The sequence below is a fragment of the Cryptomeria japonica genome, unplaced genomic scaffold (assembly GCF_030272615.1).
Source record: "Cryptomeria japonica unplaced genomic scaffold, Sugi_1.0 HiC_scaffold_230, whole genome shotgun sequence".
Taxonomy (NCBI): domain Eukaryota; kingdom Viridiplantae; phylum Streptophyta; class Pinopsida; order Cupressales; family Cupressaceae; genus Cryptomeria; species Cryptomeria japonica.
Window position 1 is genome coordinate 116,185 of NW_026729052.1, and position 13,486 is coordinate 129,670.

The window sequence follows — 13,486 nt, forward strand, 5'->3', positions numbered from 1 at the left end:
AATGAGAGAGAGAGAGAGAGAGAGATACACTTGAGAGAGGAGAGTGAGATAGAGAGAGAGAGAGAGAGAGAGTAAGATAGAGAGGTAGGGGTTAAGGAAGAGAGAGGGAGAATGTATGGAAGAGACCAGAGAGATGATTTTGATATATGAGCATGTTGATTGCTGAAATTTGACTAAGTTTGAAATTTATATGAATACTCAAAAAAACAAGAATCTACATTATAACTCCTAGAGATCTGGAACCACTCTCAAACATCCTGACAATATATACATAAAATATAACTTAAAGTATATATTTTATGTATATATTCCAAGGAAGAGAACATTTTTTGCTTTGTAACATGAGAAAATTCTATGAAGTTCATTTGGCGTGCGCCATATTTGGCGCACACCAAATAAGGCGCACGCCAAGTGAATTTTTGAATTTTTTTTTCATTTGGCGTGCACCAAACTCTCTGCATTCGAAAAAACCAAGCCTTTGGCTTGGATTTTCCTTGGGAATCCAACCCAAGGCTTGTATTTTCCTTGGGAATCCAAACCAAAGGCTTGGACACCCTTCTCAGGCCTGAGACATGTTTTCCAACAAATATTGAAAAATTTCTTACTTTTTTGTTCATGCTCTTCGTCAAGTTTGCACATGTTTCAATGAAATTAAAAAAATGCCATACAATCGTCAAGCTCTCTCTTAGCTATCCAACCATATAATTCTTTTCAAATTTTGATAATGTTAAGGTCTTCATCCATAATTTATTTTGTTAGTGTCTTTTTTTTGTCAAAAAACATGTCGTATTTCAGCCATAGATTTTTACTCGTTTATCGAATTTTGCAAAAATTTATATTTTCAGAAACTAGACTCCATTCTACACAATTTTTTAAAAAACTTGATTTTTGATTAGTTTTCACAAATTTTAAGGGGGAGCACGCTCAAATTTCACTAAAAAAATAGTGTCCACTTCAAAAATTAGTAAAAAAACATATATTCATTAAAAAATTAACCAAAAAATCTGGCATAAACTACATGGTGTTAGCTAATTTCTCACCAGAGGGATTTTAAAAATTCCAAAAAAAAGTTGACATTTTAGGGGGAGCACACCAGGTGCAATGTTATTTTTTTTCTGAAAAAACAGCACCACTTTGTGTGCTCCCCCTTTTTGAAACCCTTAATCTCCATCATTTTTTTAAAAAAAGTAGTTTAGAAAGTAGAATTGAGGCACTACAACTCTTGTTCTTACTGCATCCTCATATTTTGAGTGTAACTATCTTCATTTTCTCATCAAAGTTTAGACTTTGCTTATTTCAAAAAAAAAAGTGGCATCTTAAGACCCCTTTTTGGTCCCCCATCTTTGTGCACTTACCCTAACATTCAATAATTTCTCATCAGATATGATGCTCAACAATTCTTCCTTCGCTCTGACATCATTATCAACTCTTTTCTTCTCATCAGGAGGTGTCGACGTTCCAGAATTAGGATCATGAGGTGTATACCCTTTCTCTACTATCTCCCAAACTTCAACTCCAAGACATCTCAGATGAATCTTCATTCTTTCCTTCCATAATTTGTAATTTGTACCATCAAATCTAGGACTCTCCTTCCGATAGGGATTAAATGTAGAAGTTGATGCCATTGGATCTCCTCAAGTGGTTAAGCTTCCGCAAAGAGTACCTTGCTCTTATACCAATTGTTAGAATGTTATGATACCAGAGGAAAACTAAGAGGGGGTTGAATCAGTTTTCCACAAGTTTAACAATTAAATCAAATTATAAACCTTTTACTAGAGCAAGATAAGAACAGCACGGTGAAAGATAAAACATGAAAGCACAGTACACAACAATATTTTTGGTGTGGTTAACCCGGTAAAGGAAAAAACCACGATGGGAAACTCTACCCACAGTCAGATAATACTTTTGCAGCAGTATGTGAAATAATTACAATGGGGATTGCACTTGCAATCAAGCCAACTGCCTAGAGCTCACTGCTCATCACAAAAATAATTCTCACTGACCTACATAAACATCAGACTAAAATCCTAAGAAAATGAACTGTGAAAGTAGCATCTCCTGATGCTTGATACAATTTCGGTTAAGCACTGATGTCTACCCTATAACACTAAATCCTTCACAACCTTTGCTAAATGATCTAACCTTGTTCGCACATAAACCTTTCTTTGATAATGCATATATAACCATACCATACCAAATTACATGAATAAGACACCTATAGATACAGATCATCAACCTTGATAACAAGTTCAGCTAAACCCTAAACCCATAATTACAAAAATTACATCACACGATACCACCGGACCAATATTATGATTTACATTACATAGCATGGACCTAATTCAAATTCCCAAACAATTATATCCGTCAGAAATCACGTTAAGACCGATCTCCAACATGTTTCACCAACCGGTAGAAACCCTTAGTGAAATAACATAGAATAATCAATCGGATCCAAATAGGACCACCAAATCATCACGCCAACCAATGCAAAGCCACCAAACAATTAGGACACGATCAAGAAGCACCTACATCACATTAGGAACCAATACAGTAAGTCGGACCAAAATCACTTAGCCAAATCATCAATATCGCCAACCGGTAAAGCTAACCGGTACCAGGAAATATCAACTGAGAACATAAACGATAGCTTTTGGAGCACCAAATCATGAACCAACTAAATATGAAAAGCATGTAACCATCCTGAATAACTGTCCAAAACTGAATCCAAGGATCTGATCATATCAGATCAGAATCAGCCAAAACCAAATCCAACTGGGACCAGGAACCAATCGAGATAGCAGCAACCAACCTAGAAAGAACCATATCCAACCAGGATATAGTGTTGACATCAATGACAACACATAATCACTATTGCCAACACTATTATTATCCTATACCAACAACCACATCAAAAAAATTTACCACCCATATCACCAACATCCAATAACCAATCATCTAATCTATCTCAGCTACCAAAGGTAACACCAATTCATGCAAAACCTACACCAAATTGAAACAATAAAGTGATACACCCTGTTTATAATAATGAGGTGGTTGGATATCCAACTTATCTTGTTAATACATCAGACATTAATGGATGACAACTCATGTCACAAAAAACCCTTCAAGGACCTACAACTACTGAACTAGAGGAATCACAAGAAGAATCTAAAGAAGCCCAACCTAGCCTTGACGAAACAAATACACAACCAATACCACCCCTATATCTTGATCAATTTCATTCCCAGCCTACTAAAAAGAAAATGCCTCACCTAAATTTGAATTTATTGATGAATTGAGAAATATTAGTTGTAAAATTCCTCCTATAAAGGAAATCACGGATAATCCTATCTGTACTAAGACGATTCAAGAATTGTGTACCCCAAAGTAGAAAAAGAAATAGGATCCATAAATTGTTGAAGTTATAGGACAACTTGTAAATCTTATGCAAAGAAATATTTTAGTTCTAACCCTAGGATTCCAATGATTTAGTACACATTGTCCATATCATCATCTCAAATACACTCATTGATCTAGGTGTTGCTATCAATGTCATGACTAATGAAACAAAGGAGAAGTCATGTCTTCAAGGACTTAGACCTACACCTACAATTCTTCAAATGGTTAATCACTTTTAAGTTAAACATGAAGGTATGATTGAAGATGTTATTATTTATGTTAATTCTTGGGAATATCCAAATGATTATGATCTTGTAGCCTAAAATAAATCTAGGATATATTTTGATCTTGGGGTAACCTTAGTTGTCTATGGTAGATGCTCATCAATCATTAATTAGGTAATGTGGTCATTTCTAATGGGTAACAAAAGAAACAGTTGACAATATACCCATCAACATAAATAACCCATTATGGTTTTATAGTGATTTGGATGAATCATATCCTATTTTTAAAATTGATTAGAGTCTTCAATTTTACAAACCACTGAAGACGTTAGTATTGTTATTTTCTCTCAAAAAAGATATTGTATGGTATATAAAAAAAAATTGGTGCAAATAATCAATTAAAATGATATAAAAGCCAAATAGTAGTTGACTACTCTTAGAAAGAGGGAGTCAATTTCAGTAAAAATTTATCACGTTGCTAAGGTAGCTTCTATTATATTCATATTATCTATTATAGTAGCTTATGATTTTGAATTAAGAAAATGAATGTCAAAAATATATTGTTGTGAAAGAAAACAAACAAATGGTGTGCAAGTTAAACCGGTCGTTGAATGCTATAAAATAGTGACTTGGATTGTGGTCCCAAAAGTTTGTTACTTGCATATTGTTTAGACTTTGTTAAGAAAAAAGGATCATTGTGCTTATATTAAAATTGTTGATGATCAAATTTTAATCATTGTCTTGTATGTGGATAATATGTTGCTTATTTGTAATAGCAAGGTGGTGATTAAGGAGCTCAAAACCTAGTTTTTTAGCACATTTGATATGAAAAATATGGGATTTGTAAAGTACATTCTTGGGATGCAAATCAATAAAGATCAAGTACACAAAAATTTCTCTATTTGGCAATGTGATTTGGATGAGTAAATGTTAACCCAAAGTGGTTTTGTCGTCTATAAAAGTAGAGCATATGGCTTCTATGCATACCTCTAATGAGATGGTTTGGTCATAAAGATTTTCTATGAGTAGTAAGTTTGAATGCAACATTATTAAAATTGGTTGACAATCATAGTGCTATTTGTTTTCACTCATTAATTAAGCCTATTTGACACCCATATGGTCTTTTGAAACATTCACCATTCTTGAAAGATACTCTGCAAGATGGGCATGGGGTTTTTTGCGTGATACCATAGTTTTGGTATTCATTTTTTTCATAAAAGCATTTGTGGGTTTAATTTGTTCTTACCTGTGTATTGGAGGTATAAGATGGTGGTTTCATAATATTGTTTATAGGTACATAGGTGTTATATGTCACGCTCCGCTATGAGGCCAAGAGGACTAAACAATACAAAGCAATGAAAATGGGAATAATTTTTTTTATAAAGGATAGCATTGCTTAAACAACAGAGATACATCCATCAAGATAAAAAGTGATACACAATTAACAACTTACAATTGTCCTGGTGGCCACATAACGATGTAACTCAAGGTTGTACAACATCCATTGAACCCAACAAGAATTGTTATACATTAATACATCATTTAACAATATCATAGGTACACATGATACATATTGCATTGCATGAGATAACATGTGAATATCATAATACATTACAAAGGATCCATAAGACACAAATCTCCAAGAGTCTCATGATGGGATGAATACATGAATTTGGTACAATAATAACAGCCTTCAATCTTTTCACAAGCCTCCTCGAACATGTTGCAGAAAGAGCCAAAACCCAATGGGTATGAATAGCACTCCACCCAACCATGTGGTACCAAAAGGTCCACCCCCCGTGCTAAGAGGTATCAGTCAGACCCTCAAAGCGAAAGCAAGCATACAAAGGTACCAATGAAGAAACACAAAAGAATCCACAAATCTATACTCACAAGAGAATCCACAAGACGGAGTACAGAAGGGCTCACAAGAGAATCAACTATACAAAATCCACAAGAGGCACACAACAGTAATGTCAAAAGAGACACCAAAGTCAATAACCCACTTCCAGAGGCCCAAAGCAATCCACAAAAGGATAAACCAACATAAGTTAACCAACCACTTCCGCAGATCCAAAAACAATCCACGAAAGGAATCAAAAAACGCAAGTTACCACCAGGTAGCAATAGGGAAAAGTGTCATCACTAGGTTGTCATGAGTTACCCTGGTAGGTCTTCACTAGGTCCTAGCCCCCATCCTAGGTCACCCTGGTGATCTCTCCCAACCCTAGCCCCCATACAAACACTAGTGGACCACACCAACCTTTTGAAAGGATAAGATCAATGGAAGCCATTCTAGACCCTTCTCTACTTACCTCAACCCTATACAAGCACCAGAGCATAAGAGAGGCAACAAGAATTAATCTTTATTAATGTTATCTAGATACCCTCCCTAATTCATTAATTAATATTATCACTTGATTTCAAAACTCTCATTGAGTTGCCCTGGCAACCACTTTGGGTCCCGGCCCCCAATGAAAGCCACTCCCCCAAAATTGCACCTAGGAATCTAAACAACATCACAGATTAACCGAAAATCTCAAGATAATGATTCATCAAAATACCATAGCAAGGCTTGACCCTCTTCCTAGAATAAGATAACATACAAGGAGAATCCAAGGTAGGCTAGGAAACACCAACTAGCTTCCAAAACATACAAGACTTGAACAAAAAAGTTCCAAGTCAGAATTGATTCCATTAATCCATTGCCTCAATTTATTGACTTCATATTAATTCATAAACGTTGCAATTCATTTCTACAAATTTGTTTTTATTAAATTTGAACAATAACATACTAAATGAAGATTACATGTGTGTATAATTAACCCTGAACAGAACTTAACTATAAGATCAATAAATAATACTAAGCAATAGCATGCATTTACTTTCTCAAAATATAACTAAACTCCAATTAAATCTATACTTGACAAAATACTTGCTTATGTATATATCTCACAAAACACAATTCTTTACTCAAATCTTTTAATCTAAAGAAATATCTAATTCAATTCCATAGTCTATCAAAACCAAAAACCTAGTCATAATTATCTAAAATATAACTAATTTAAACTAGTATCCTACCTCAACAACACAAACTACTCATTCCAAATTATGAGCATAAATATATATTTAACTGGTCATTGAATCAACATCAAAGGCATATACTGATGTATTCACAATCAAATAATAACAAATTGATAATATATATAATCGAAACCATAAATATAAAAAAACCACGATGGGTGGGGCTTTCCCCACCACGACACCCAAAAAAAATTGCAGACATAAAAACAAATAAGAATACGCACAAAAAATTTATAAACAGAGCACAGAGATAATATATAATAGATAAGAATCACACAGATTTCTCAAGTAAGGATAATATATCGATTCTCTTACATGATCCAGAAAACACACAGATTTGAAAAGTAATATTGATTTAAATCCCAAATTTCCAAAACATTTTAAAAATTACAAAACAAGGTTAAGGAGAATTCTTTCAGGGATATCAACTTTAGACCCAAAAATAAATACCAAAATCTATAAACCCACAACAATGCCCTTTTATTTTCTCATTTCAATAAAAACAACCCAATTGATTTTCATTCAAATTTAAGAAGAAATTTTGGCATGCAATGAATGCAAAGAACCAAAATCTACCTCTTCTCTCAATCTGGAAATCAACATAAAGAAGGAAGCAAAAATTTCCAAGATAATCCTCAGTTGCCAATTAGTTACGCAAGACACGTGGATCTAGAAACTTCAGCCAAAAACTATCAGATTCCTCCACTAAATCCCCCACACTCCCCAAACCAAACTACCATTATCTCTCCAAATTTCTTCTTTCACAAATAGATTGTCCCCAAAATTATCTTTTGGAAACCCCATAACCAGAGAAGAATACTTCACGGGAAGGAACTCCCCCGAAAAAGCAATCCATAAACATAATATACCTCTTCACCAATATGACTCCCCAAATGCAGGCAAGATTTCATATTATTAAATTCTCATTAATAAGTTCATTTGTAACTCCCTTCATTATTTGCATGCAAAGAATCACAATTAAATAAATTCCATTAATTAATTTATTTTGTAACCCCCATATGCACATGCAAGAAATTAATTAAAATAATATTATTTTTCTATTTGAATTAATTTCCAAAGGCACAAAAAAATTCAAAAAACTAATTTCCCTCTTCAATAATTATTTTCTAAACAGTTAAGTAATAATTGTATTTTAATAAATAATATCATGACTAATTATAATAAATTTATTAATTAATTAATCTTAAAACACACAAATAGGAGTTATTATTAATTCCCTTCATAAATACTCTTTTCAAATTAATTAAATTAATTTAAATAATTTAAGTCTTTAAGTTCACATTTTCAACTTATTAATTATCAAACGACACCCAAATATCATTAAAATATAATACTAATCTTTTCACAAAATATTAGATAATTATCATATTACACACAAGAGTAGCAAAATACAACAAATCGACACACAAAGGACCAACCGAGCTGACGACTCATATGACCAAGCAAACACTTTACAAGGATACCTGACAGGGGACTCGTTCCATAGGAACAATGGTATGACGAGATCTAACTAATAACTCCAATTTCCACGTTATCATTGGGTCAAAGAACACGCTCAGACCTGAAGATTCAGGTAGAGTCGATGTTTGATACCTACAATCTTGAATCACCGAGAAAACATGCATACATACATCTAACATTTTCAGGCACACCGGTAGAAGAGAATCATGATAGTCTATGTCCCTTCGAAGTGGGTGACGAAAGATCATCCCCTCGCACCCCATAAAGACTCATACTCATTCAAGTAAACAGACACAAGAAATATTTCATACATAAAGAAGATATTTTAGTCCAAGGTTAGTACTTAATCATATAATCTAACATCTAAGCATCCATAGAGATAAAATGCATAACCAACAACATATCCTAGAATCACGATAAAAGTCATTACATTAAAGAGTATCACCCAGTCTCATAAACAACAGGAGAAGTCAACCAAAGTCAACTAGGTTAAATAGAGTCTGATTGAGGGAGGGGCATTAAACTATAGAAGTTGTGTTAAAAGTACAGTGTTAATATGTTGACATTGTTCCATGTACATTGAAGTTTCATCTTTTTCTTTGGTGGTTTTTTTTCCAAAAGGGTTTATCCAAGCAAATCATGTATGGTTTGTTGATTTTATTGTTATTCCTAACTTATGCATCTACATAATATTATTTTCTATTGATCTTAGATAAAGACATATTTCATATTTAAATACACTTTGTAGAATATTTTATTGCAGTAGTTCCGCCTTCTTTCTCAATGCTACTAAGGTAAATCATTAGGGTGAAAAAAAATTAGATCCAATTTTCCTTATAGCATTGTTCTATGAGTGTAGATCGTGATATCAACCACGACATTTTGTTCTAGATCAATATATTGAGAAGTATAATATGATTTGTGAAATAAATATATTGAGAGAAATCATATGATGTGTAGATCGTGATATCAACCACCACATTATGTTCTAGATAAATATATTAAGAAGTATAACATGATTTGTGAAATAAATCATATGATCTAGTTGTGATTCACAATCAATACCTAGAGTGGAAGTAAAGGAAGAAATAAATATATTAAGTAAAATCATATGATCTAATTGTGATTCACAACCAATGCATAGAGAAGAAGTATTAGAAATATATATATTAAGTGAAACCATATGATATAGTTGTAATTCACAACCGATGGCTCCAACTTGTAATACATCTCAATATGGATAAAAGTCCAAGTGTTCTTTTTAAATGATAAACTATTTTGTACTGAATTAAGATTTAGTATAAAATTCATATAGTATACAAGGCTAAATAATCTTCAATTGGACCCTCCAACCTTGAGCAATTGGAAGTAACAACTTACCAAGACTATGGACTCGAGGATTATAAATTTCTAGTAAAAAAATAGTCTTAAAATTGAAATCATCAGTGATACTCATCACAAAGGACGTCCTTTAGACACCAAAGAGTAGGTTTTATTATATATCTCATGCCATCGAAAAATTTGAGATAACCCAAGCTTTATTCTTAGAGCCTTACATGATCTATCAAAAGTAGAAGACATTTATGACACTGGTATCTTCAACTACTATAATGTCCATTATATCATAATTAGAAATATGAAATTCTACTCCTAAATCAGTACAATGTTATTGGAATAGCATCGAATATTACTGGAGTTCTATTTAGCAGATACAAAAATTGATAGGTTAGTTATGATCTGAACAAAGAAATTTCACTCAAAGCGTGCAAACATTCTACAGCCATGAGATAATTCATGTTCTGAAACTTACCTCAATGAAATTCATTGACACCTTTGTCTACAAATATAACAATTTTAACACTGCCATCTTCAATTATCTGATTTTGATTGCTCAATTTTTCCCTGGTTTCCTTACCTTGGGAAGATATTCTAATCAAAGCATGATATCCTCTTATTCCAGAGCAAATGAAGATAGAAAATATTTCTATTTTAATTGCATTAATCTATTTTTACTACTTGTCATTAATCTAGTTTACCAAAAGCAGTAGTCCAACCCATTATAATTAAGTTAGAATTTGGCTTTGTGTGAGCCTCACAGGTAAGACCAATTTACAACATTAAACAAAGGATTCTGTTTTCGTTTTATAATGGAATTATTATAAAACAGAAGGCACTCAATACCTTTCCAATTCCATAAGTAACGGTTAAAATTGGTTAAAAATGGTTGAAACCCTATAGGCAAGTATACATCTTACAAGAGTCCAAAGTATGTCAATAACAATACAACGCTCACAAGTTTATAGAACCAAAATTGCTGAGACATTATTTTATTAATCTGTAGACCTATCGTAATCACGCAGCTTGCAGAATTTAAAACAAAAACTTGTTGTGACAAAAGAAATGACGAGTCTAAGGAAATTAACTACAATTTTTTATGACGTCATTTACATAGGAATGTGCCACAGTGTAATGCCTTGGTCAAGGGGATATTGTTTTTGACTCATTCACAACCAGTTTGGATTCAACACTGCAAAAATCATGGCTACCCAATAAGCATAGGGGTAAGAGTCCAAAGTATGTAAATAACAATACAATGCTCACAAGTTTATAGAACCAAAATTGCTGAGACATTATTTTATTACTCTGTAGACCTATTGTAATCACGCAGCTTGCAGAATTTAAAACAAAAACTTGTTGGTACAAAAGAAATGACGAGTCTAAGGATATTAACTACGATGAGTCTAAGGATATTAACTATGATGTCATTTACATAAGAATGTGTGACAGTGTAATGCCTTGGTCAAGGGGATAATGTTTTTGTCTCATTCACAACCAGTTTGGAATCAACACTATGCAAAAATCATGGCTACCCAATAAACACAGAGGTTATGTTCAATCCATCAGTCTTACAGCTCAAAGCCAAACATCAATACATAAGCAAGGTGCAAACTGAGTTGGCTTGATAGCGAAGACCCATATGGTGGAGGCCACAAGTTCAAATCTTGAGAGATGGAAATGTATATCATGTTGAACAATGAATGAGGTAAACACAGAATCTCCTTGTAGAATGCTTGCATAAGTGGAGGTCTCGTATACCAAATTGACCTTCCTGCTTGACAGAAACCCTTAAAACTGCCTTCACTTTTTTTCACCTACAAGATCACATGAACGGGAGTTGAATTCTTCCCATTGATGTCCCCCATCTTATTAAAAATTGACTGTTTTGAATGATAAAAGGTATAAAAAATTCAAGGCATCTTATAGTATCAATCCTGCTTACAAACTTGATGCGGTTTTGCATTATTACAAGCTCCACATTGAATAGAAGACTTGAAATACTGTTTTCCTGCAAAAAAAAATATCCACCTGCTCACTACGACCACATATTCTATTTGACAGGGTAAAGAACAACTAAAAAACAAAAATCCAGAAATGTAAACCCAAGGACAGAAATGTTGAAGATCAACCACACAAAGTTTTCAAGAATCAATGCATAAAGCGCCGCCGGCATCTTGCAGATCCAAGTTCTTCATAATCTGACTTTGTCACACACAGGGATTCAAAGTCAGGACTGGCTGCCAAGAGTGATCCTCCTCTCCATGCACCTAACATAGGACTGAGCATATAAAAACAAATCAGACGACTTATACATAGGACTGAGCATATAAAAACAAATCAGACGACTTATACAACGTTTAGCTAAAGTTTAGATCAAATTAGCAACCTTTTTAAAACAAGTAAAATGTATAAAGGAAAATTTCTGCTTACTCTTCTTGTATCACAATTTTAAGTTTATAGTCATCACAAACAAGAGGCCGGAGTTCCTGTTCCCTGTGTTGAAAAAGAGCACTTCTTAACTCCAAACACAAATTAAAATTGATGCACAGAACATTTACCAACAATAATCTACAGCAAAAACCATGGAAATCTTCTGCCAGTTGGAAACAACAAGATGCAAAAATAGTAATCCTAAAACCGAAGAGTATAATCAAAATAGATAGAAAGGAAAGTTCATATTTGTTGTTTCATTTCATCAAATTATTTCTTAATTATTTAAATCCCTTACCCAAATAAAATTTCCACTCATTTCATAAATATAACAGCACAAAAATATAAATCTGAATCTTACAGCCTTGTTTTCATGCGCGGAAAAAGTGAGCTCCCACCAGTCAAAATTATGCTGTAAATGATACAAAAACAAATCAAGCAACCAGAAGATATTTAGTGGAATTGAAGAACCCTTCAGAAGTTGGATATTCCAAGGAAGAATTCAATAGACTGCATGGCTACAAAAAGAACCAGATAGTTGAGAAATCACCTTGAAAAGAGTACTGGATGCAGATGAGGATGGCAGGAATTAACAGCACGTACAATACACTCTGCCAATCCTGCCTGGTTCATCCCTGCACGATACATTCCAAATTGTCAGTAATTTTGTAGAGTCGTCAATCAAAATGAATTATCTTCTGAAAAGAATCTTACCAAGATCAGCAGGATGAAAAAGCATTTCTGGAACAAGGAATCGTTCATTAGTCAATTTCAGCTCCTACATTAAAAACAAAAAATTAAAATCCAATAGATGGATTCTGAATTTTGGAATAACTATTTTTCACAATAAACCTGAAAAAGCAAACAACCTCATTTTTGGCAGATGCTTCTTTACTTCTATCTTCTACAGTTTCAACATCTAGAGGAATGCGATGCTCATTCTCTTCCTCTCGTGTTGGCAGCATTTCTTTTTCTTGTGTTGACATATATCTCTGTGCCTCCTCTGGATCTTTTACAAAACCCCGATTATGCTTGATACCATCAGGAAGGACATATGTGCTTCGGATTGGATTTGCATTTCCAACCTTCCTGCAGGATTGTCCATAAAGATGAAAAAATGGACTAAATTGTGTCACAAGCATATAAAATTAGACAGCTTTCCCATAGGTGGATCTTCATATACAAAGCGATTTATTTTGGATTACAGAATGACTGCAAAGAAACTACACAAGCTACTCAAGCACGAACCAGAGTGAAATACATGTTGGCAAAATGTCAAAAGCAAAACAATATGCCAATGCCAATAGTCCATCACAACATGGATTCTTCGTTAATGTTTTGATTGGAATCAGGAATGTCTTGGACTCATCATCCACAATTGTCATCTATATAACTATGATCTAAATACTTGTTATGTTCTCTGCATATGTAATTTAGATATTGTTATTATGTTAAATAATATGGTCTGGTTCTATTATTGACTTCTGATCTAAAAGTTCTAAGTATTCTTGTGATGAATACTTATA

The 13,486-nt window shown here is 33.4% G+C and overlaps 1 protein-coding gene across 5 annotated transcripts; it reads right to left on the minus strand.

The window, feature by feature from the left end:
* Positions 1-10,910: 10,910 nt before the first annotated feature.
* Positions 10,911-13,117, minus strand: LOC131054231 (actin-related protein 6). 5 transcript variants are annotated; one of them, XR_009367468.1, is made up of 8 exons: positions 12,830-13,117; positions 12,675-12,738; positions 12,511-12,595; positions 12,322-12,372; positions 11,961-12,023; positions 11,663-11,808; positions 11,473-11,538; positions 10,911-11,344 (listed from the first exon to the last, which is right to left on the minus strand). XR_009367468.1 is itself a non-coding variant. In XM_059215720.1 (7 exons), the coding sequence occupies exons 1-6, from the start codon at positions 13,100-13,102 to the stop codon at positions 11,679-11,681; spliced, it is 666 nt and encodes a 221-aa protein (XP_059071703.1). In that variant the 5' UTR covers positions 13,103-13,117; the 3' UTR covers positions 10,911-11,538; positions 11,663-11,678. The 5 variants fall into 5 exon arrangements, 3 of the variants coding, with proteins under 3 accessions (XP_059071703.1, XP_059071702.1, XP_059071701.1); XR_009367467.1 differs by having other exon boundaries at positions 11,660-11,808; XM_059215720.1 differs by having other exon boundaries at positions 10,911-11,538.
* Between the last annotated feature and the right edge of the window lie 369 nt (positions 13,118-13,486).